The sequence below is a fragment of the Schistocerca gregaria genome, chromosome X (assembly GCF_023897955.1).
Source record: "Schistocerca gregaria isolate iqSchGreg1 chromosome X, iqSchGreg1.2, whole genome shotgun sequence".
Taxonomy (NCBI): Eukaryota; Metazoa; Arthropoda; class Insecta; order Orthoptera; family Acrididae; genus Schistocerca; species Schistocerca gregaria.
Genome location: NC_064931.1, coordinates 798,204,142 through 798,228,170, shown reverse-complemented (window position 1 = coordinate 798,228,170; position 24,029 = coordinate 798,204,142). Strand labels below are relative to the sequence as shown.

General features: G+C 39.8%; 1 protein-coding gene and 1 pseudogene across 1 annotated transcript in view; one reads left to right on the top strand and one right to left on the bottom strand.

Annotated features, from left to right (window-relative positions):
- Positions 1–750: 750 nt before the first annotated feature.
- LOC126298429 (uncharacterized) overlaps positions 751–24,029 on the bottom strand; it is a 130,510-nt gene continuing 107,231 nt past the window's right edge. Inside the window, exon 3 of the mRNA XM_049989757.1 lies at positions 751–5,161. Coding sequence (XP_049845714.1) covers positions 5,156–5,161 — 6 coding nt within the window. The 3' untranslated portion in view covers positions 751–5,155. The remainder of the gene's footprint in view (positions 5,162–24,029) is intronic.
- Positions 16,649–16,766, top strand: LOC126299920 (5S ribosomal RNA; annotated as a pseudogene).

Below are 24,029 nucleotides of genomic sequence, written 5' to 3'. Positions count from 1 at the left end.
TATCGTTTTGAAATTAAATATGTCATGTGAAAAGACACTGTGCATGATAAGCTTTTTCCCTCAAAATGTGTTATGGTTCTCGGTATGTTGCTCAAATTTTGCACTGTTTTATCTCACTCTTAAAATTTACAAATATTCCTCTAGTGGTCGAATAACTGTTCACAATTCAACACTTAACAGTATACTGGGAAAAATGTTTTGTAAGAAATTCTATGGTCTGTACTATCACTGAAAAAGCAACAACTATCAGACAAAAGTTAGTCTTATATACTTAACACGTTTCACATGATTCTTTTGTAACATCTGTTCTCTTAGTAAGACATCACTGTAATGATATTATATTTAGTCGCTTGTGATTTGTAATAATTCAGTAGAAATTTGTACTTTGACCACTTATTACCTAAAATTGTTTGTGTTTAAGCCCCAGTACAGCCCACTGCATAATACAACTGATGTCAATGTACAGTAAGCATATCAGGCAAGTCTGCACTAAACGGTCTACAACAGAATGTATTTCCTTTTTGGATGGTTCCAAAGGAAGTGAAATGGTGCCACATTTCAAAAGCAACTTGCACGCCATTATCACACTGTAATTTGTTTCATTAATTTCACAGATATGATGAAATATGTTAATTTGGTACAAGGCAACAGGACTTTTACGCTGATTTATACGAAAGTATAATAAGAAGTTCTTATGGACAATCATACCCTTCAGATAGTGGTATCAACAGAGATGAATAGGAATAGGAGTATATTATAGCTGATCTTTTATTCCTTACATAACACATTTAATTACACTTCACACTGAAAATTAGTTGTCATAAGATATAAGTAGAGAAAAATCATTCATAAAATAAATAGCTTCATAAATGATATATGGTACACTAAAGATAGTGCTCTACATAGCATCACTATTAACACATAAATAATTAAAAAAGGAGCACATGTTATATTTGGATGAAGTGGGAAATAAAAATCGATTATGAGATTTTTTTCTGTTTTTAATTGACACCAACCACCAAAGAGAATAGAAGCCCCAAGATGCTGATACACTTTATCACATGTGATATGTGAATGATTTGGTAGATTTTGTTTTCACACTTAAGAGATGAAGTATACTAGTTAAAATAACTATCTGAATTACATTTCAGTTATTAAAAATGATAGAAAAATATATTTATCTACAAATAGTTTCAATTAAATTTTGAGATGTAGTGGAAAGTTCTACAAAAGTAACCATCAATGCTTAAAACTTACGTTCCATCACATAAGGTTATTCATATACACACTTAAGAAGATTTTTATAACTGAATTTCTGTGAAACATTTACACGTTGACATATGAATACATTAGTATTTAATTAAACTGAGTAAACATTTGTATATTTCATTAAGCCTCCAACAGTATTGTTGATTTCGGTGTGTTTTTATAAGTAATATGAAGACATTACCACTGCAATGAATAAATTATGGCCTCGATAATAATGTAATGGGTTTTATTTTTTCTCACAAAGCTTGTGGTTGTTTATACAGAAATATGATTTAAACTTACATAGTACATCGAACCAGTGTTAGACATACTATGTAAAACTATAAGGTTAAATCATGGGTAGTATTATAGAAAGGAGGGAACACTGAGATGAATTTACTCCATTATGATATGTTGCTGCATAGTGCCATAACATAATAATGGTAAGACCTCGATTCAATCCATTCAGTGATATGTGAAATTGATTCTGAAAAGTCATTTGTAGAGATAGGTGTAATTGTATTACTACTTTCAGATGGTACAAACCTTTTAAAATGAAAATTATACAGTAACTTTAGGTCAGAATAGCACAAGGCTTTCAATAAGAGATCTGCTGTATTCAGAAAGAGGACCATATGAGAACTTACATGGTCAATGTATCTAGTTATTACATAGTTCTGGTACAGAACTCTCTCCACAAAGGTTAATGGCAAATGGTGCCAAAATGCCCTTATACAAAGCTTACAAAATTGATTCTGTAGTTTCACATCCTTAAAGCAATATAAAACTGTTACATCAGTGGATGAAAGAAATTTTAATTAAAAAAATAACAAGCAAACATATCTTAGGATTCATCTATACTTATTTCACTATTACTAAAATTACTTAATGTATACTTGTGCACATTTACACATATTGATCCATTTTAAGATTCAAAAATTCACTTTTTATGGTCTTAGATACAATATTTATTGGGAAAACATCTGAAAGACATCAGAGTAATTTTGAAAAATTTTAAAACAATTATTTATGGTCAGTGTGTTATTATTACTTATTTAACAATGGCAAATGGGGCAATTGCAGCCTGCAGAGTGTAATTATGAATTTTCATGCAAGTAGTGACATATTTCATTTCACAGACACAAAGTATATGTGTTAGTATAAATGTATACATACAAAATTTCACATGAGTACATTTTTATTAACAACAATTATTGAATAAATTCATGTGAATGAAAGCTTTCATTATTTTTTGTAGGCTAAACTGTAATTGTGGTACTACATAATAATACAAACACAAATAGTAACAGGATTAATTGAAATTGTTCCTTAAAAATAAACTCTTTATTGGTTCATATCTTTTTCTAAGAGGCATTAACTGAAGTAAAACTTCAATTTAAGATTAACATTAAATTAAAAATAAAATTACAGGGAGGGAAAATAAACTTGAATGAGGGTTAAAAAGCATTGTATTTTCTATTGCATACCATTGGCCTATTAAAGATTAATGCTGAAAGTAACAAGTAACTTTTTAGAGCTTTGCATCAGATTTTGGCCTTGCAGACAAAATTTCCATTGTATGTAGCAGTGTTACGAAAATGAAGTATATTAGCTAGAACTGTGAAGCAATGTAGAGAGAAAAACATGATTAGATGCATCAAAAAAGTGTATGGTGAAAATTTATAATGGAAGTACAGATGTATCCATAAGAAGATGAAAGAGCAGAACTGACATCATTATGAAAGGAAAGTATTAGATACAAATTGGTGTTAGATAATATTCTTCTGTTATATCAAGAATGGGGCGGTATGAGGCATAAAATCTTATGTCAATTTCTGTATTAATTTCAGTATTTTCACCACTGGAAGGAAAAATACAAGCCAATATATAAAACATTAGTAGTCAAAACTATGCATTCTAGAGTAACTGAAAACGTCCACCATCGTTAATGTCATAATAATATTCAGTGTTCCATTTCCTTTGAAAATTAAAAACAGTAATTTTAGCTCATAATTAATGCAACAGTAATGAATATAATTCATTGCTTTACCTTGATAATAAAAAACTAACATCCAAATAGAAAAATGTTTATTTTGTTTAAAACAGGGAATGATCAATACATACATGAGAATTTTCGAAATATTAGTGCTCAGATAAATTGTCTCTCTCCTATGAGAATTGTAATATGCAAGACCATTGTGTTAAAAGCGTGGAATTCAGAAGAGAAACTAGAGTACACCATATGTTGAAGAACCAACAAATTTTATTGGCACTAATTATGCATTTTCTCTCCAATATGTATCACATGATTATTTGATATACAACTCTTAATTATTAACAGGGACATTATGTTGTCAAAATACTGTCAGACTTTCATACAGTCAAAAATTATGACTGTGTTTTAATGGAAGTAACAGTAACAATGGTAAATATATTGTCACTTTTATCACAATGTTTTATTGTTTTGCATTATATGTAGAACAAAATATTTATTTAATATTCAGTAAAATAGATAGGAATCAGTTTTCCTCTTATTTAATGGTATTGGTTTAAGAACTGTTGTCCAGTTCTACAATTATTCTTTTTTTGCTTTTGTTTGTACAGTTCTTTTTAAACATTATTACTGAAGAAAGAAATTTGAATACTGTACATACTATACTGACTTCATACAATACATACAAATTTTCTGTTGGTAATTAAATGGCTATTGAAAAAGAGATGGAAACTATAACAGAACCTGAATATTTGCATTACATGAAAAAAAAGCTGATGTATCATTCAACACATCTGGGTATAGAGCCAAACTGTAATAAGATATGCTAGACATGTGGAAATTGTTAAATTGTAACAAACTTCTCTATTACACATAACTAAATAGACTTTCTGAAACTGAAAGCATTAAACAAATTTCACATATTTCTGATACTGCTGATTCGCTGTTTAAATATATTCTTATATCTTTGGTTTTGAAATCTAATACATTAATTTTATAAAGATTTCTTAGGTGTGTATCTACATCTCAGGGCAGAATGTATTCTGAATAGTATTTCATTATGATGTAGAAGCAAATTATCTGAAGTTTACAATTTCTTGTTGCATGATGCAAAATAACAAAACGCAGCCTTTTAAGAAAAGAAATATGTTAAAGCCTCATTCTGTGAGAGAGATATTTTTTCTGTTTTTAAAATGGGATAAAAGTTGCACATACATATCACCAGCAATCTTAAGTGGTATGGCAATAAGAAATTTATGAATTAAATAATAATGTCATTTTAATGAATGTTTGAAATCAGCAATTTCTTACAGCTTAGAAACAATTGTACTGTATTGCTGCAGGGTTTTATGCACTAGTGTTATTTTGAGTTCAGAAGTTTTCCCCTTAAGAACAGCAATTCAAGCAAAACTCATGTAGTTGGAGAAAGTAATTATCAGAGGGATTAATTATTGTCTAATATTGATAAGAGATGACATTTTTGTGTTGGTAACTTACATATAATTAAATAATAAGTTATGAATGTCTTTCGCATTATGTTATAGTGGTATATTCACTGTATTTGAGTGACTGATATTAATATTAAATGGAAATATAGAGTACTTTGTTTTCATAGTGGTAGCAGACTGTCCAACAAATCTACCTTTAACCAGTTACATAATTATCTACTGTCACAAAATTGCCATCTGCTTACATAATAAGTTTATTGTCATTTTAGTATAATATGTATAAATTAATTACATCATACTTGGAAGGATATATACGTATTTACTTCAGCATGTTTTTAAACATTTCCATAGAAATTAGAAACAGTTCTGATAGTGGAAAAGTTTTTTCTTGTATTACATTGATAATTAGAAATTTAGTACTACAGGAAACCTCTTCTTGGGATGTGAAATGTCGTATGCCACAAGATTACTCCTGAAAATGCAAACAGATGAATTCAGCCAACAATAAATAGTGAATTGAGTAAAATATGTGCTTGGTCTTTTAGAGATTAATATATTTCTATATCTGAGAGGGTTATACCCTTTTAAACTAAGAATTGAAGAAAACATGTTGTGTTTCTTTATTTGACATCAAAAGTAAGTAAAATGGGTAACTGTTCACTGTTCGAAAAATAAGAACATATAAGTGGCTTATATGTCTATAAGTCTACTAATAATGGTTAAAACTCCTTGCCATATGTAATTGCTAATGTAGATCCATAGTATATTTGTTACTGTGAAACATACTGATTTACACCTGAGTCCCATAAAATGTCTGATAAATGGGTAAAATTCTCATAAGTCTCAAATTCCTTGTCTTTGATGCATTATACATATAAGTTTGGCACTTAAAAATCTTCAAAACTGCTATAAATTAATATAGCAAATCATATACCCAGAATCAGCCTTGTAACAGTCCTGCTACAAAATGAAATGGCACCCAAGACCATCACTCCTGGTTGTCAGGCGATATGGCAGCTGACAATCAGTATGGTATCCTGCCACTGTCTAGAGTGTCTCGAGACATATTTTCAATCTGGAATCTCATTGACTGTAGTAGAACTGCCTTCAGTGATGAGTCTTGCTTCGAACTGAGTCTCAATGACCAGTAAAGACAAGTGGAGATGATACAGACAATGGTTTGGTAGCAAGCTGACTGTCACCTAACATTCAGCCTGGAAACCAGGAGTGATGGTATGGGGTGCAATTTCATTTCGTATCAGCACCCCTTTGGTTGTCGTCTGCAGCACCCAGACAGCATAGTGGTATGTTGACAATATTCTATGCCCCATTTTTTTGCCCTTCATGCAAGCCTTCCTGGACTTCCATTTCAGGAAGATAAAACCAGCCTGCACCCGAAGAGGGTTTCTATTATTTGTCTTCATGCTTGCCAAAAACTGCCTTGAACAGCGAGGTCACCAGTTCTCTCTACAGGTGAGAACGTTTGGAGCATTATGGTCAGAGCCTTCCAACTAACTCAGGATTTTCACGATCTAACGCGTTAACCAGACATAATTTGGCACAGTATCCCTGAGGAGAACATCCAGCAACTCTATCAGTCAAGGCCAGTACGACTAACTGCTTACTTCAGGGGCAGAAGTTACTGATTTGCTCATTTTGTGAAGATTTCCTCTTGGATAAATCATCCATTTTTTTCTGAAATTGTAATATTTTCTTTGTCTGTACAGAGTCGTTACATCGACTGATTTCTGCCCATTTGGATAATTCATTAGTAGTGTGTCGGTTTGTTATTCTTACAATGTATTTTCTTTACCACTAGATGTCAGTTAACTTAGACGTTTCCGCCAGTTAGCAAGCAAAGTCGAGTATGTCTGTTTTTAAAAGAAGAGCGTAGTTAAACAGAATGAACAGTAATTACTTTTAATTGCTTTTGCATTTAATACTGCATGTAGTTACAACTAAAGTGCAGCTACCCGCAGAGGTCCAGTATCGGCTGTAATTATCACTTGACATCTAAACCTTCAAGACACTCAAATGTGTTAATGCAGAACCGTTTTACGCTGGAAAAAAATTGCTTTCAATTTTGGCCACCAGGCGCAAATCGGGAGCTGTGAATGCAAGAAACGCCTATAGAAATGTTAGCATTTCAAATGTGAAGGACAGAAAAAATCAAACAAGTGAGGAAAGTGTAATGCTGATATTATTAAGCGGCACTTACTCAGTTTGTTCAATATGACTGTTGATGTCTATTACAGCGCCAAATGTGCACCTGGTGGCCAAAACTGGGAGTAATTTTTTTCCAGCATAAATCTGTTCCGCGTTAATGCATTAGAATATCTACCAAGTGTCGCTGCTATACAGTAACTACAGCCAGCACTGGACCTCATCCAGTAGAATGGAGTTTAATTTCTGAGGGACACTATAAGCAAGTCTGACTCAATCAGATAATGGTACATAACCTAACTGCACTCTTCCATTTTGGAAGGAAACGATAGGCTGTGTTGACCTAGACTGAAGAAAACTGTCGCTACACAGTCACAGTCACACCTGCAAGGAAACGTGGACTGATAGCATCGGGTTCTTCATTTATGAGTGCAGAATTTGTGTGATACCTAATGATCGTCATAGAAGAGTGTTGAGTCAGCTATGTGTCAACGCACGTCTCAGGGTTTCAGTCTTATGTGGTCAGCAGGAAGTAGCTCAGTTATGTTTTGAATAGTTATCATATACAGATATTGAGAAACTCTTACCATTATAGAATACAATTTTAAGGCTGTGCAGTACCAAAACAGGATTCTCCAAACTGTTGTCAGCTCTACAGGAATTCGTTCGGCGATTGTGTTGTCTTTCAAAGCGATAACGTGTGAACAAACAATCTACACTTTTCTTGGAGGCAGGACTCAACCGAATGGAATTAGCTGGGGCAGATTCTGACGTGAACTTGAATTAGCACGCGTGGGACCAGTTGAAACTTGCTGTGCATTGTCGAAGGAACGCTCTTGACGTACTGGATGACTTCTTTAGGGCCATCTTTGACTGCTTTGGGCAACAACATCTCAGTTACCTTGTGGAAGGACAATGCTGTTATGCACAGCGTAGGATAGCAGACTGGCTTAATTTTGATTAGTGTTAGTTTTTTATTTCCCAGAAAAGTTTTTTATTGTGATCTCGAATCATTCGTAGCCCAACTTGAAACCAAGCCGACACATTTTCGAAGATAAGCAGGTGCTATGAAATCTTATTTGAGCAATTCATTTCAGTAGGATGGCAGGGTGGGTTCTGATCCTAGTAGTTATCTTATCTCAAAGTCACTTCCAGTCTACATTACACATGAGGCAAATGAAATTGTTATCTTCAAGTCTACTTTCTGAAATCCCCGGTACCCACCCCCCTTCCTTGGAAAACCCCCACATCTTGAGTAATTTTAAGTGGTACATTAAAAGTCACTAACCAATGTGTTGGTACGAGCGCAGATAACCATGTAGGCCAATAGTATGTGTAAAAAATGGAAGAAACCCCTCTCCTCCCAATTTTCCATTCTAGGTCAGTAAGAATCAAGTCCCCATCTTCCCTACCACCTTTACAACTAGAGCAATTTCATGTGCCTCGTCTTTCGAGGTCATATCGCTATAGTAAAAGGATCAGAAGCAGAAGAAAACTCATATGTCTCCAGGGCATTGTAATTCTATAAGATTTTCAGATGTTATTCTTCATGTTTTCTCACAGCATAAATCCTCTAATTTGTTATGTTTGAAATAAGTAGGCAGCTCAGGAAAAGTAACAAGTGGTTTATTACAATCCTAGCGATTTGCTGATTGTAATGAAAACTCACAGGGGCCGTTTCAGTACGTGACTTGTGAGCGGACCATTTGTTTATGCATCATATTTAACTAAAGTTATCTGTGTTAGAAAACTCTGACAGAGTTCCCGTTTGGGGTAGGTGAAAATGAGATGCATTCTTAAAATTTAGTTTGCATAATGTGTTCAGCTAACTTCAGTAACAAAAAAGCTAGGCACATGTCGAAAATTCGGTAACACCGTCAGAAAATGCATTTCCACAAAATGTCCGTGTATCATCTTAATAATCTATTGCCATACATAAAACTGAAATCACGACGTAGTTCGACTATCCCAGAACACGCTGGCGCCATTTCCATACCTGTGCACCAAACAGCTTGCCTGTTTGAGCGAGTTACATGAAATGTAAGATTACGCATGTGTTCTGAGTCGGACGCGGCAGACGACACACGCAGATAACCCTTCTCAAGAAGGAGGGGAGGTAGTAAATACTCCCTCGTCAGAGAATATGCTCCAACTTTTTCATTCGTGTGAAACTGAGAACTTGCTCAGAGTACGTTCTTTTGCTCTGAGAATGTTTTCCGAACAGTGATCTCTTTTTTTTAATATACGGCTCAATATGCTTAGTTTCGTCAAATTTAGTAAATACTTATCAAGCAACTGTTCCTTAAGCTTTTGAAAACAATTCGGTGTTTTAATTTTTCCTCTTTTTCATTTTACTCATCATTTGCTCAATTTTTTCTCTGACTGACTTGAAATAAATTTTTTCCGCCCTCTGCCACCCCTGAAACTAGGCGGTCGCTTTGTCTTGCCTAATGGTTTGAACGACTCAGGCAGCATCTTAAAAAAGATCTCAAAGGTTTTTTTTTATACTCGCCTTTCTCTGAATTCTGAGAATATTTCCAGTAATGGGTCGTTATTAAAATCGCTACATCACAGGTGAGTAATTGTCCATCAATTTACTAGTTTCATATAGTCTGCTAAAAACATTATATAATCACGAAATTGCTGGATTTCTATGATTTCCCCTTGTAGCAAAGAACTGCTGTTGATTCTCATTCTTCATTGAATACAAATCTAAAAACCACGCAAGTGTTCTTGTCTCGGAGACTGGAAACGCTTTGACATTCATACACATTAAATTCTAGGTGTTTAATTAGTTAACACTCGTTGATTATGAAGTGTATCCAACTTCCACAGACACGTAATTTGGCGGAAAGATACTGTCCAGTACATAGGTGTGCCAACAAGTCGCAGTGCGAAATGGATGACTCATCAGTTTTATTTCGTGGTAACACAATGCTGTCAGGATTGAAGTATTTCTAGAACACGAATGCAGCTGAGCGTGTCTGTGAGCTGATGGATTCGGCCATACGATCTTCCAGTTTAAGTCATAGTGTTTAGTCTGGTATGGAGTTTCCTTCTTAAAATTTATAATAATTGTATTTGCCGCTCTTAATTAGGAATCTTTTCCAATAGATACATTGCGGTTTGTAAGGCTCCAGATATAGTTGCTTGCATTTACCTGTAACCTATGGCTCTACCGTGATACCTCCATTTAGCTGCGCAGAGTGGCCGCGCGGTTCGCGGCGCCATGTCACGAATTGCACAGCACCTCCAGCTGGAGGTTCGAGTCCTCCCTCGGGCATGGGTATGTGTGTTGTTCTTAGCGGAAGTTGGTTTAAGTAGTGTGGAAGTCTAGAGCGACTGATGACCTCAGCAGTCTGGTTCCTTGGGAATTCACACACACCTCCATGTAATTTTTGGTAAATCTGACAAATTTTCAGGCAGTTTCAGTGTGCTTGTTAGATTTTTCACTACAAGGGCTGGACATTTGGTCTCACAAACGACTAAGACTAGGTTACCATCTCTAATCCCTGGCTGCATGAAAAAATATACTTTTTCAAATAGACCATACTACATATTTTTTAAAAAATTACTATATATTTCCTAGAAAAGTGAAAAGTTTTAAAATAGGGACATACCATCAACATAGATTCATAAAAGATGCCAATGGAAGAATTTTAACAGAAAATCAAAAAATTGGAAGAAGATGGATGGAATACTTCAGAGAATTACTAAACTCTGATGAACCAACCGAACTACTATCCTGACCTTGGAGTTATTGGCAGCTAAGATCGGTCTACAAATTAGCTCTGAAAAGACAGAGTATATGACCATAGGAAGAACGATCCAGAACTCTCAAGATTTAATTGTGAACAACACCAGGTATAAACATGTGAAAGAGTTCAAATACCTTGGATCTTTTTTTTACAGAAGTAACATCAACTGAAGCAGAGATAAAAGCACGACTGCAGGCGGGAAACAGATACTCTCACCCTCCAGACCCTATATTAAAATGTAGAAGTGTCTCTCAACAACTAAAGCTATGGTTGTATAAGACATTAATAATGTCAGTATTACTTTATGGTTATCAAACCTGGAGCACTCGAAAACAAGACCTTAAGCGACTGCTAACGTTTGAAAGGAAAGTCCTCAGGAAAATATTTGGACCAGTCAGAGATCAGACTACTGGAGAATGGAGAAGACGCCACAACACTGAATTAGAAGAGCTGTACAAGGAGCCTAACATCTTGGGAGTGATGAGAAGCAAAAGACTGCAGTGGGCTGGACATGTTGTTAGAATGGAGGCAACAAGATGGCCCAAAATCACAATGGGCTGGATCTCGTCAGGCAGCAGACCAGTGGGAAGACCTAGAAACAGGTGGATCGATGGAGTGAGAGAAGACCTGTTGCAGCTGGGAGTCACGGAAAACTGGAGACAGATAGCAGAAGACAGAGACAGATGGAGAGCTCTAACTGTGGTGGCGCGCGGTCCTCTGGGCCTGATCGCGTCAATGATGAATATATTTCCTATGAACGGGAATGACTCGTGCAACACACCGCATTTTGGCCTGAGACAGTGTATTGGCCTGTAGAATCCTGTGAATGATATTCAAGTTCCTCACACTATTCACTTTCAGGGTACGTCTTACTTGTACCATTCCCTTTCGAATTAAAGCCAGTTAGGGCGTTTATGTTTTTTTTTCCTTATTTCACACCCAACCCATCCATTTCTACACATTACGTAAAGGGATGCTCGCTTCCTTTAGTCACAAGAGCTGTATTTAATCGTTGTTCTTACTTGATGCCATTGCTTCCTTGTGAAAACGCCCTACAGGTGGGAGAATATTAGGATGGGTGTCATAATTATTATGATAACAGACATCGATAGCATGTAAGTACTGACTATGTATTAGCAGTTCTAAACTGATGAAGAATATCCCTGATAAAGAGCAACCCTGTCAGACGGAGAGTTGGATTGGGAAATGCTTCCATAAGATGTTCGTTTCCTTGCACTTTGTAAACCGTTTGGTAACAATAAATCTATTGTGCTTTGCTTGTGGAAATCTGAAATGCTGTAACACACTCCTTAAGTACTCATGGCTGACATTATCGAAGGCTTTCTCAAAATCGATATTCAGAAGCCCTAATGCCTGTGCCAGATGCACACATATCTTTGTAACAACTGGTAGGCTTACAACTCGAACTGTGTGGATTATTCAACAATCATTTTTGAGTGCCCTTACTCTCTCGTAACGTGTTATATATTCTGCATGACGCACCACAAATGATATATGAAAAGAAACAGTTGAAAAGAGGAATAATTTCCGGAAACGTGTCATGTTTGCGGTATTCTGAGATCTGTCCAGATCAGTAATCGCACGTTTCTTATGGCAACTTATTGTCAATAGCTTAGCGTAATGGGATTCCAACACATATTATTATGTGTTTGTGTCGTTAGAGCAATAAGGGCTGCGACATGTGGGTGAAGGTGAGATCACTAATTGCAACTTATTATTTCCTCCCACACATGTCTCGGAACATGAAAATGTGGAGAATTAGAAGTAATATGTAGGTTTACCGACAATCGCTCTCTAGGTTCTTTGCCGTATTTTTTAAACCCATGAAATAATTACACTCCTGGAAATGGAAAAAAGAACACATTGACACGGGTGTGTCAGACCCACCATACTTGCTCCGGACACTGCGAGAGGGCTGTACAAGCAATGATCACACGCACGGCACAGCGGACACACCAGGAACCGCAGTGTTGGCCGTCGAATGGCGCTAGCTGCGCAGCATTTGTGCACCGCTGCCGTCAGTGTCAGCCAGTTTGCCGTGGCATACGGAGGTCCATTGCAGTCTTTAACATTGGTAGCATGCCGCGACAGCGTGGACGTGAATCGTATGTGCAGTTGACGGACTTTGAGCGAGGGCGTATAGTGGGCATGCGGGAGGCCGGGTGGACGTACCGCCGAATTGCTCAACACTTGGGGCGTGAGGTCTCCACAGTACATCGATGTTGTCGCCAGTGGTCGGCGGAAGGTGCACGTGCCCGTCGACCTGGGACCGGACCGCAGCGACGCACGGATGCACGCCAAGACCGTAGGATCCTACGCAGTGCCGTAGGGGACCGCACCGCCACTTCCCAGCAAATCAGGGACACTGTTGCTCCTGGGGTATCGGCGAGGACCATTCGCAACCGTCTCCATGAAGCTGGGCTACGGTCCCGCACACCGTTAGGCCGTTTCCGCTCACGCCCCAACATCGTGCAGCCCGCATCCAGTGGTGTCGCGACAGGCGTGAATGGAGGGACGAATGGAGACGTGTCGTCCTCAGCGATGAGAGTCGCTTCTGCCTTGGTGCCAATGATGGTCGTATGCGTGTTTGGCGCCGTGCAGGTGAGCGCCACAATCAGGACTGCATACGACTGAGGCACACAGGGCCAACACTCGGCATCATGGTGTGGGGAGCGATCTCCTACACTGGCCGTACACCTTTGGTGATCGTCGAGGGGACACTGAATAGTGCACGGTACATCCAAACCGTCATCGAACCCATCGTTCTACCATTCCTAGACCGGCAAGGGAACTTGCTGTTCCAACAGGACAATGCACGTCCGCATGTATCCCGTGCCACCCAACGTGCTCTAGAAGGTGTAAGTCAACTACCCTGGCCAGCAAGATCTCCGGAACTGTCCCCCATTGAGCATGTTTGGGACTGGATGAAGCGTCGTCTCACGAGGTCTGCACGTCCAGCACGAACGCTGGTCCAACTGAGGCGCCAGGTGGAAATGGTATGGCAAGCCGTTCCACAGGACTACATCCAGCATCTCTACGATCGTTTCCATGGGAGAATAGCAGCCTGCATTGCTGCGAAAGGTGGATATACACTGTACTAGTGCCGAGATTGTGCATGCTCTGTTGCCTGTGTCTATGTTCCTGTGGTTCTGTCAGTGTGATCATGTGATGTATCTGACCCCAGGAACGTGTCAATAAAGTTTCCCCTTCCTGGGACAATGAATTCACGGTGTTCTTATTTCAATTTCCAGGAGTGTATATTTAATGAGCATTTGTTGTGGTAAAGTGGTAAACTAGGTGGAAATCGATTCAGCAGCAATCTTACTGCTGTTGGGTCCTTGTAAGTTAACGTTTGAACTAACATGTCTATTTGTTTACGTATTTGCGGTAATGCGCTAGCAGTACCACCTTCGTTGATGGTTTTTGCACCTGGTGTGGACTATGGTCATCAACAAAAAGCGTTCATGGTGGTAGAAATTGTGATCATATTGCTGTGCTTAATTCATTCCACGCATGGGATGCTGTATGGACAAATGGTGACACTAGTATTGGTCTTGAGATAGGATCTTTTTCTGGACCACAGCAAGCCCCGCTGTCCTACTTACGTGATTCTATTACATAAATTAATATTGAGGAGTTAAGTTCAAAAGTGTATTGAATTGAGGTGTATAATACTCCAACGATTGAACCACTTCTTGTGGTTATCCATATGTGAGTGATGAGTTGTATTATTGAGTCAGTGCAAGTGTAGACATCTACAGGGTGTTACAAAAAGATACGGCCAAACTTTCAGGAAACATTCCTCACACACAAATAAAGAAAAGATGTTATGTGGACATGTGTTCGGATAAACTTAATTTCCATGTTAGAGCTCATTTTAGTTTCGCCAGTATGTACTGTACTTCCTCGATTCACCGCCAGTTGGCCCAATTGAAGGAAGGTAATGTTGACTTCGGTGCGTGTGTTGACGTGGGACTCATTGCTCTACAGTACTAGCATCAAGCACATCAGTACGTAGCATCATCAGGTTAGTGTCCATCACGAACGTGGTTTTGCAGTCAGTGCAATGTTTACAAATGTGGAGTTGGCAGATGCACATTTGATGTATGGATTAGCACGGGGCAATAGCCGTGGCGCGGAACGTTTGTATCGAGATAGATTTCCAGAACGAAGGTGTCCCGAGAGGAAGACGTTCGAAGCAATTGATCGGCGTCTTAGGGAGCACGGAACATTCCAGCCTATGACTCGCGACTGGGGAAGACCTAGAACGACGAGGACACCTGCAATGGACGAGGCAATTCTTCGTGCAGTTGACGATAACCCTAATGTCAGCGTCAGAGAATTTGCTGCTGTACAAGGTAACGCTGACCACCTCACTGTATGGAGAGTGCTACGGGAGAACCAGTTGTTTCCGTACCATGTACAGCGTGTGCAGGCACTATCAGCAGGTAAATGGCCTCCGAGGGTACACTTCTGCGAATGGTTCATCCAACAATATGACAATCCTCTTTTCAGTGCAAATGTTCTCTTTACGGATGAGGCTTCATTCCAACGTGATCAAATTGTAAATTTTCACAATCAACACGTGTGGGCTGACGAGAATCCGCACGCAGTTGTGCAATCACGTCATCAACACAGATTTTTTGTGAACGTTTGGGCAGCCATTGTTGGTGATGTCTTGATTGGGCCCAATGTTCTTCCACCTACCCTCAATGGAGCACATTATCATGATTTCATACGGGATACTCTACCTGTGCTGCTAAAATATGTGCCTTTACAAGTACGACACAACATGTGGTTCATGCACGATGGAGATGCTGCACATTTCAGTCGAAGTGTTCTTACGCTTCTCAACAACAGATTCGGTCACCGATGGATTGGTAGAGGTGGACCAATTCCATTGCCTCCACGCTCTCCTGACCTCAACCCTCTTGACTTTCATTTATGGGGCATCTGAAAGCTCTTGTCTACGCAACCCCGGTACCAAATGTAGAGACTCTCCGTGCTCGTATTGTGGACGGCTGTGATACTATACGCCATTCTCCAGGGCTGCATCAGTGCATCAGGGATTCGATGCGACGGAGGGTGGATGCATGTATCCTCGCTAACGGAGGACATTTGGAACATTTCCTGTAACAAAGTGTTTGAAGTCACGCTGGTACGTTCTGTTGCTATGTGTTTCCATTCCATGATTAATGTGATTTGAAGAGAAGTAATAAAATGAGCTCTACATGGAATGTAAGCGTTTCCGGACACATGTCCACATAACAAATTTGCTTTCTTTGTGTGTGAGGAATGTTTCCTGAAAGTTTGGCCGTACCTTTTTGTAACACCTTGTGTAGTGCTCTGTCTCCCGTCTCCCTCTCTATGTTCTCACCTGGTCGTCAAAGATTTGATATTGTAGCTGAAGGAAGATAGGTATTTAACGTCCTATCAACAACAGGTGCTACTGAGGCGGAGCGTACTGTCGGACTGACTAACACGAGGAAGGTAATCGATCGTAATTTTATTCAAAGGAACCGTCTCGACATTCGACATTAGCGATTAATGTTAAGGTAAATCAGGATGACTGGACTGGTGTTTATGCTTTTTTCCTCTTGGATGCGATTGCAGTGTCTTAACCACTCCACCAACTCGCGTTGTCATGTTGTATTCGTAATTGACGATTGATGACGATAAACGGTGCTTGGCAAATACAAGTGTTTTTCTTATCTGTGTAGTACCACGGTATGTATTCTAGTGTACGACTACCACTGATTTATTATGTTGTCCGACTTTATGTAAGGGGACGAATGGTGCGGAGGGAGGCGCCGGTTCTAAACACGTGTACAATGAGCTCGGCAACTGGCAGCAGGAAGCGGGGTGCACTGTTACATGGTTCACCCTCTCATAAAATTTATCTTCCCTTTTAAAAAATGTACTCATTAGACAGTGTATCAGGATTCATTAGAGGGGGGAATACGTGATCTAAAGTGATTGGTGGCTCTGGGAATCGCGACCACTCAATTAGAGAAACAGGCAACTGCCTTGCCGCAGTGGATACACCAGTTCCCGTGAGATCACCGAAGTTAAGCGCTGTCGGAAGTGATCGGCACTTGGATGGGTGACCATCTAGGCGGCCATGCGCTGTTGCCATTTTTCGGAGTCCTCTCAGCCTCGTGATGCCAACTGAGGAGCTACTCGACCGAATAGTAGCGGCTTCGGTCAAGAATACCATCATAACGACCGGGAGAACGGTGTGCTGACCTCACGCCACTCCTACCCGCATCCTTCACTGAGGATGACACGGCGGTCGGATGGTAACGGTAGGCCACTCGTGGCCTGAAGACGAAGTGCAATTAGAGAAATAGAAAGCAATTCACGTTGTACCATAGGTGAATCTGAATACAAGTGTGCCCTTTTGTAAAGGTACTTAAGCTAGTCTGTAATGCTTGATGGTGTTCAGACCAAGATTGAGTTGAAGCTTGCAGAGGCTAGGGATATAGAAGAGAATCGCATCCAAACCTTTTTTAAAGTGAAACATTTCTTCAACTTTACAACACTACGTGCATGTATCCATGTTTCCCCAGTGCTTACAGCGAACTGACAATCTTAGGTCTCTGGTGGTGACAGACGGAGTCACCATCGGATACGTGAGAAACATCCACATTATATCACAAACCACCTCAATATTCACAGCTACTCCTGAACTCAATAGGCGGCGTCAGTAAATTACCTTCCACTTAGCAGACTTAGTTTCTCTTACCTCCCTAACCCATTCTCAGGGCCATCCAACCCAAACGTAATAATGTCATCCGTCAACCTCCTTGGATGCAAAATTCACAGATCCTTGGTTTGACTAGATGTAATTATAGTTCAGTTGATCCTAATCCACATTCAATACCAACTACTGCACCTCCACAGCAACTATCCCAAAGTAATACAAGATTAGAATAATGCCAACTGGAATGCCTACAGATAGCACATCCACATCCAGGCCAGAAGCCAACGAGCCACGTTCCAAAATCACGAAGATACAACCAATGCTGCTTCCTTCCTACAACAAGCATTGTATTACGTTGCCTCAATGCACATATCCACCCATCCCATCTATCCAAACGGAACTCTTGTCCTTCACATAGCTTCAAAAGAACTTATAGATTCTCGCTGGCTCCATTGCTTGTTCCTCTGTACCTATGACAGTCATACTAAACAACTTCGTCAAAAAGTTTGGGCACATCTGTAACGTATTAAGTCCAAAAATACAATGCAACTGCGTGAGACAGACAGGAAACGCATTAAAACACTACACATAAACTGAAGTAAACATTGGAAGGCTTTTAACATACATACAGACCACACTAACACTCCTTACTACCCACTCCTCGAAAACTACTAAGTTCTTCTAGGAAACATAACTAAAGCCAACTTTTGTACTTCCTCCCCCTAAGAAATTAATGAACTTAATGGTCCCATAGTTCCATTATATTTAATAATGTCCTCATTGATGGGAAGTTAATATTGCTTATGCATCCTTCGTGTAACCAGTATAATCGTGAGTGCATTCACACACTGACTGCTCTGTTCATACACAACTTCTACCATTAAAATCCACATCGCAAACGGATTTCATTCACAAAATATGGTATATAATCTACTGTTACAAGCAAACTTAACACAGAGCAAAGTCAACGCCAAATCAAAGACTGATACCTTAACGAATATCTCTTTCCTCATCATAAATCCCAGATGCTTACTATAATACCACTCTTTAACACTGGAGGAACTCAGAAATTTTTCTCTTCCTTAAATCCAGCAAACATCCTACTGATAATTCTATCTACCTACCAATTTGTCTTGCTTCAGTCTTCAGGAAGATCTTCGAATCTGTTGTCTCAAAGAAGATCTAGAGACACCTTGAACGTTACGTACCTCTTCCTAGTATCTTCTGTGGTTTCCATCTCAGTATAATGCCTGTTATACCTCTTATACCGACAACACGACGAGCATTGACTCTCGCCTATCTCTAGAAATTAAACATGTATTCATGGCATTCTAGCCTCCTGTTCAAACATGTATGCGCTTCCAGTCGATTAATCACGCCCAACACCAACCTTGTTGACTAACCGTCTGTTCAAAGTAACAATAAACATCGCATTTCCTATCCAAATTCTGGCGTGTTCCAAAGTTCGTCACTACTACCATCTTTTTTCTAAATATAGTACCTCTTCATTAACTTTGCAAACACTCAGGCTATATCTGTACAATACCCATGAATTTTACTGGCAAGATCTTTACCTAAGAAGCAACAACCATCCAATACGTTTGAATAAAACTCTAGAATACCTCGGATCAAACGCTAACTTCGAATTCTCACTTAATAGCTACAAAATTAGCACCAAAAAATAATCTAATAATAGACTAAAATACTACTCAGCCAAAAATGCCACAAAACCTTGAGCGACTTATCTCCGCCCCGCTTCCCTTATTCATCTACCCTCCCCCACCCGTACTCTGTAGCGGCTCACAAAGTTTCTGCGTGACCTTAAACATCTAAAACGTTTCCGCCTGACTTATGTCTCCTTTAAATTAGAGACTCAATATTTTGTAATATTACCCAACTACTGCGAAGACTATACCTACAAGTTCCCTATTTCTCCCATCCTCAAACACTCAGATCCTATCCAATGGCAATATTAACCACCTCCGTCTACCAGTTTATTAAAAAATCCCCGAGGTCTACTCAGTCTATCAACAGCTACCTGCCTCACCCATTGCGAAACAACAATTTGGCAGTGGGCTAAAGGGGGATGTTAATGTATGTGACAGTTACTCTTTACACAATGAGCTTTGTTAAAGAAGGATATTGCATTAGTATGATAGGTATCTGATTTATTATGTTTTCTGTATTCATGTGTGGTAATTACTTGTGTTAAGAATTTGATCCTCGTCCCTTACGTTCGCTAAAATATATCAAATATTTGTCGCCGACTGTATAAACATCGTTCACTGGACATCAAATTTGACATTAGATCACACGCTGTACTATGTTCACGATTCAGCTCTATTGTACCGGTAGACCCACTGAAGTAAGTTCAGATTTGATCTAATATATATGATTGGAAACACGGTTAAAATCGGCTATCGACACGATTATAGCGCTTCGACAACAGATATTTATCGTACGTCGTATTTACGCAATATTTATTGTCGAAGGTGTCGTGCTATAACCGCGGAGGCAAGCAAACTGAAAAAGAAGCGATTATCATTTTTTTTCAATAGGAGAAAAATTTGCTGCTGAAAACTGTGTGGGGCCAGTATAAATATATAATTGACTGTAAAAAACAAACTCACCGTGTCGAACATGGTAAATGTATGGAGAGAAGTTGCTGTTGCTTTTCATTCTCTCGTAAGACCGATAAGCTATGGACAGCTCTGCAACCTGTTGCTATGTCTGCTTTAAACAGATCACCAACTAATATTTGAAAGGTTCCTTTGGCATAAAATCTTAAGGTTTATAGCAACATGCACACTGCAGTCAGTGGTGGGTTTCTTTTGGATGGTTTCATCAGTCTCTGAGCCTTAGTTGCAACTGCTCTACAGATCTTTTCTCCAAATGAAACCTCAGTTTTAATGACTTTATTTAACTCCAAGAGTGGGTTCATCCTTTCACGGAACGTGCGAGTCTTGTCATCGTCGTCCTCTGTGGACACATCTGAATGCTCAGATGTTTGTAAAGTAAACGAAAGGAAGCAATGTAATTCACATCGCGTAGGATTACTGCACACAGAATTTTGCCCAACAGTGGTCCAGAACGCTCGGAAAACTGAGAGTATCGCACGGTTTCAATGGTATTGAATAACATGGTAATGAATATGTGATCTTGTGCATTACGGTGCACAACGGAACCTCTGAGCCACCGAAATTAATTAAACATATTTATGTGGTTAGTTTATTTCAAAATACTTGCTTATGTTCTATTTATCAACGCACGTGGAACTGCCATAGCAGTTTAAGGACGTGTTTGGCAGTTAAAAATTTAATACGAATTGAATAGTTACTACTACTCGAGGCCAAAGAGAACCTATATAAGTGATGTTGAATCGTCATTTGCTGCTGCCAAAATTGCAATATTTAACTGTTCACTGCAAATATTCGAATTTTCCTTTCTTACTATGCTGCTAAGTGCCTATAAAATGCTTTTGAACTAATCACGCAAATTACGAGGTGCCTCCCAAGAGCTGTTACGAGATTGTTCGTTAAGTACACACGGTAGCCAGTAATTTCCTTTAACGTAACCTGCCAGATCGAAAAAAAAGTATTTGAGCATCAGCAGCGGGGGAATGACGCAGTCACATATTTGATTGCAATGTTTTGTGTTAATAACAACTGTTTTTGTTATTCGATTGGTATCTACTAAAAACAAAAGCGATCAATCGTAGTGCCACTACTCTATAAACTGATGATTAGAGCTGAACCTGGTTTTGAACCACGAATTATCGCCAGTCAAATACGATTCAACTTCTCGGCGATGTGATCTATGATTAACGTTATACAACTCAGATTTCCAGGTTAATCTTGACCTAATGTCATTTTCTGTCTTAAGCTAAGGTTAAATGCTTTGCTCTATACAGTCGACCCTTAGGAGGACATCTCGTGACGGAAGGAGGAGCCTGATTGTTTAATTGAGGCGAGTGGCATGCCACCTATCTAGCACCATTGCAACCATGAAGAGATGCGGGCCCAACGCGTTAGGAGCGTACATGTGCACCATCTGTCCAAAACGTCCCGAGATTGATTTTATTTCTGGGGTATAAGCGACGTCTGCGCAGTTACTACGGCGGTAGCTATGAACAAGAGATGTCCACTCTACCAGGCAGTGTGGGTCTGTGTCAACGTTGTTGAGTTAAAAATTGCTATGGAGTAATATCTCGAAAGATTTGTAAGGTATTGTCCAGAACGTCTTGCAGAAGAGAAAGGTGTGTGCAAAGCTTCTCCTGCACAACGTGACTCCTGAACAAAAACAATGACATATGGAGGCCTGTTGTGTCTTGACTGGAATGAAAAATGTGGGCAGTTTTTGTTAGGAAAAAATTATCGCGAATGACGAGACTTGGTTTAACAATACAAACCTACCACATAACGTCGAAGTGCAGAAATTCACATGAAGGGTCAAGACTTTGACGACATAACCGACTTTCACGCTAATGTGATATGCGAATGGAACAATATTCCAAAGAAGGACTTTTCTGCCTAGTTCACATGATTGTATGAACGTGTTGTGCATTTTGTTCAAGTGAGGGGAGACCATATATCTGGTACCGCGCGCCGCGGAATTTGAATCCCCGCCAGACGTCATGGACGTCGAAGAGCCCTAGAGGTCTCTGCACCATCGCACCGTAAGCTGTGGCGGCGCGCGCCTCCTGGCCCGCATTTAGAGTGAAGGCGCCACAGTGGAACACGTGGTTGCAGCGGCCAATAGCTGCCTCCCCGATCGAGTACTTAAGCACCTGCCTGTCGCTCAGCCTGCTCCCCCCCTCTTCCTTCCTCTTTTTTCCCCACCTCCCCTCTCGCTGGCCCCTTCTCTCCCCCGACTCATTTTGCATTTCCCTCTTCTGCCTCTTCTCATTCCCTCTCGCGTCTGCCCTGCCCCTCTCACCCCTTTATGAGTCCTCTCCCTCCTTGGTTCCCCCTTTCGTTTTCTCCTCTCCTCCCTCCTTGTTTCCTCCCCCCTCTCCTCCAGGTCCCGCCTTCCATCTGCCTTTGGCTCGGGAGTGTCGTATTTGTGCCACCGTTTTTCGTGCAGTGTTTTACAGTGTGTGTTTTCCAGTGAGTGTTCCGTGGTGTGTCTTTATGGACGTGTAGCGAACAGCCATCATACTGTCGCTGGGTGTGATTTTTTTTTATCGCTTGCGAACAGAAACCAGACTATCGCCATGCTTTTTTTTAAATTGTGTGTCTACTATGTTACTTGTCCGATTCCAATGTATTTTATCGACATTGCCAACCCCTTTTGCTTTCTGTTTTAATTTTCCGCATTTTTCGCCGTTTTACACTTTAAGTCATCACTTTATCGCCTGTTTTTCCTTGTTTCTTTCTTCTTCCTTTTCTTACCAAAAAGTCTGTAGGCTGTAGAGCAGCGTACTAAGCTGCTGCCAGCCCGCCCCCCTTCGGGGGGGGGGGGATTGAAAAGCAATAAAGAATAAAGAAAAAAAAGAAAAAAAGCTCAGCCTGCCTCCTCTGCCTTCCCCACTCCCTGGCACGTCTGCTCAGAACCCCCACCCCTCTTATGGATCCTCATCTTCCATTGACTCCTTTCCCCCCTCCCCTCTTCACTTTTCCTCTCCTTCCACCCTTTTTTTCCCATCATCTGTCAAGTTTCCCCCCACCTGCTCTCGGCTGTGGTATGTCATATTTGTGTCAACTTTTTAGTGCAGTGTTTAAGTGAGTGTTTAGTGTTGTGCGTCTTTCCACAGTGTTGGGAACAGAAATCATGCTGTCGCTGGGTGTGCATTTTATATCTCTTGCAGACAGAAACCAGACTGTCGCCGTGTTTTTTAATTGTCTGTCTATTATTTTTCTACTTCCTGTGTATTTTATTAGCATCATCAACCCTGTGTTTTATGTTTAAAGTTCCAGAATTTTCTGCCATTTTACCTTTAAGTCACCGATTTTATCGCCAACTGTTATTTTTTTAAAATTATCTTCATCTTTTTAAAACAAATTTTGTAGGCTGAAGAGCGGCGTAATAAGCTGCTGTTAACCTCAATAAAGAAAAAAAAAAAAAGCCCAGCCTGCCAGTCTAACCTGGAGTGCGTCTCAGGACATATCGCCTCGCATTGGACAGAGTATTGACTTTCGTGTTTTCTTTACGCGTGGACGTGGTTGTGTTGTTTGGTTCGTGACTCTGTTGTCCTTGTTGTGTCGTAAGGTCCTTCGTTGGTCATGTCAGTCCTCTCCCATTGTGTTGTTGTTCGCGGACCGCTCCGCTGGTCCCGACGTGTTTCCGTCACTACAACCCAGCGACCGTTCTGGTAGCCGCTACAACAATATAGATCACCTGAAGCATTACAGTCACCATTTTAAGTCTTCTCTATTTTTTATTGATCCAAATTCGAAACTTTTTGGACCGACGCAAATTGGCAAGATTCTCCTAGATACCATGGAACTAAAACTGCGCTTCATAATGCCATAATCGTGCAGTAAGGCCGAGCATTAATAGAAGAGGGAGGGGGGGAGGGAACGATGTTAGTTTTCTCCATGTATAATAAGTAGTGGCACTGAATCGCTGTTCCTGAAAGGGTGAAAATCTTAGTAGTGGCCTTGAGGTACATTGGTGTAGCAACATATAGCATGAAGCGGAGCTTTACATCACAACTTATTTGTGGTTGCCTTTTGAGTCAGTTTGATAAACTGGAT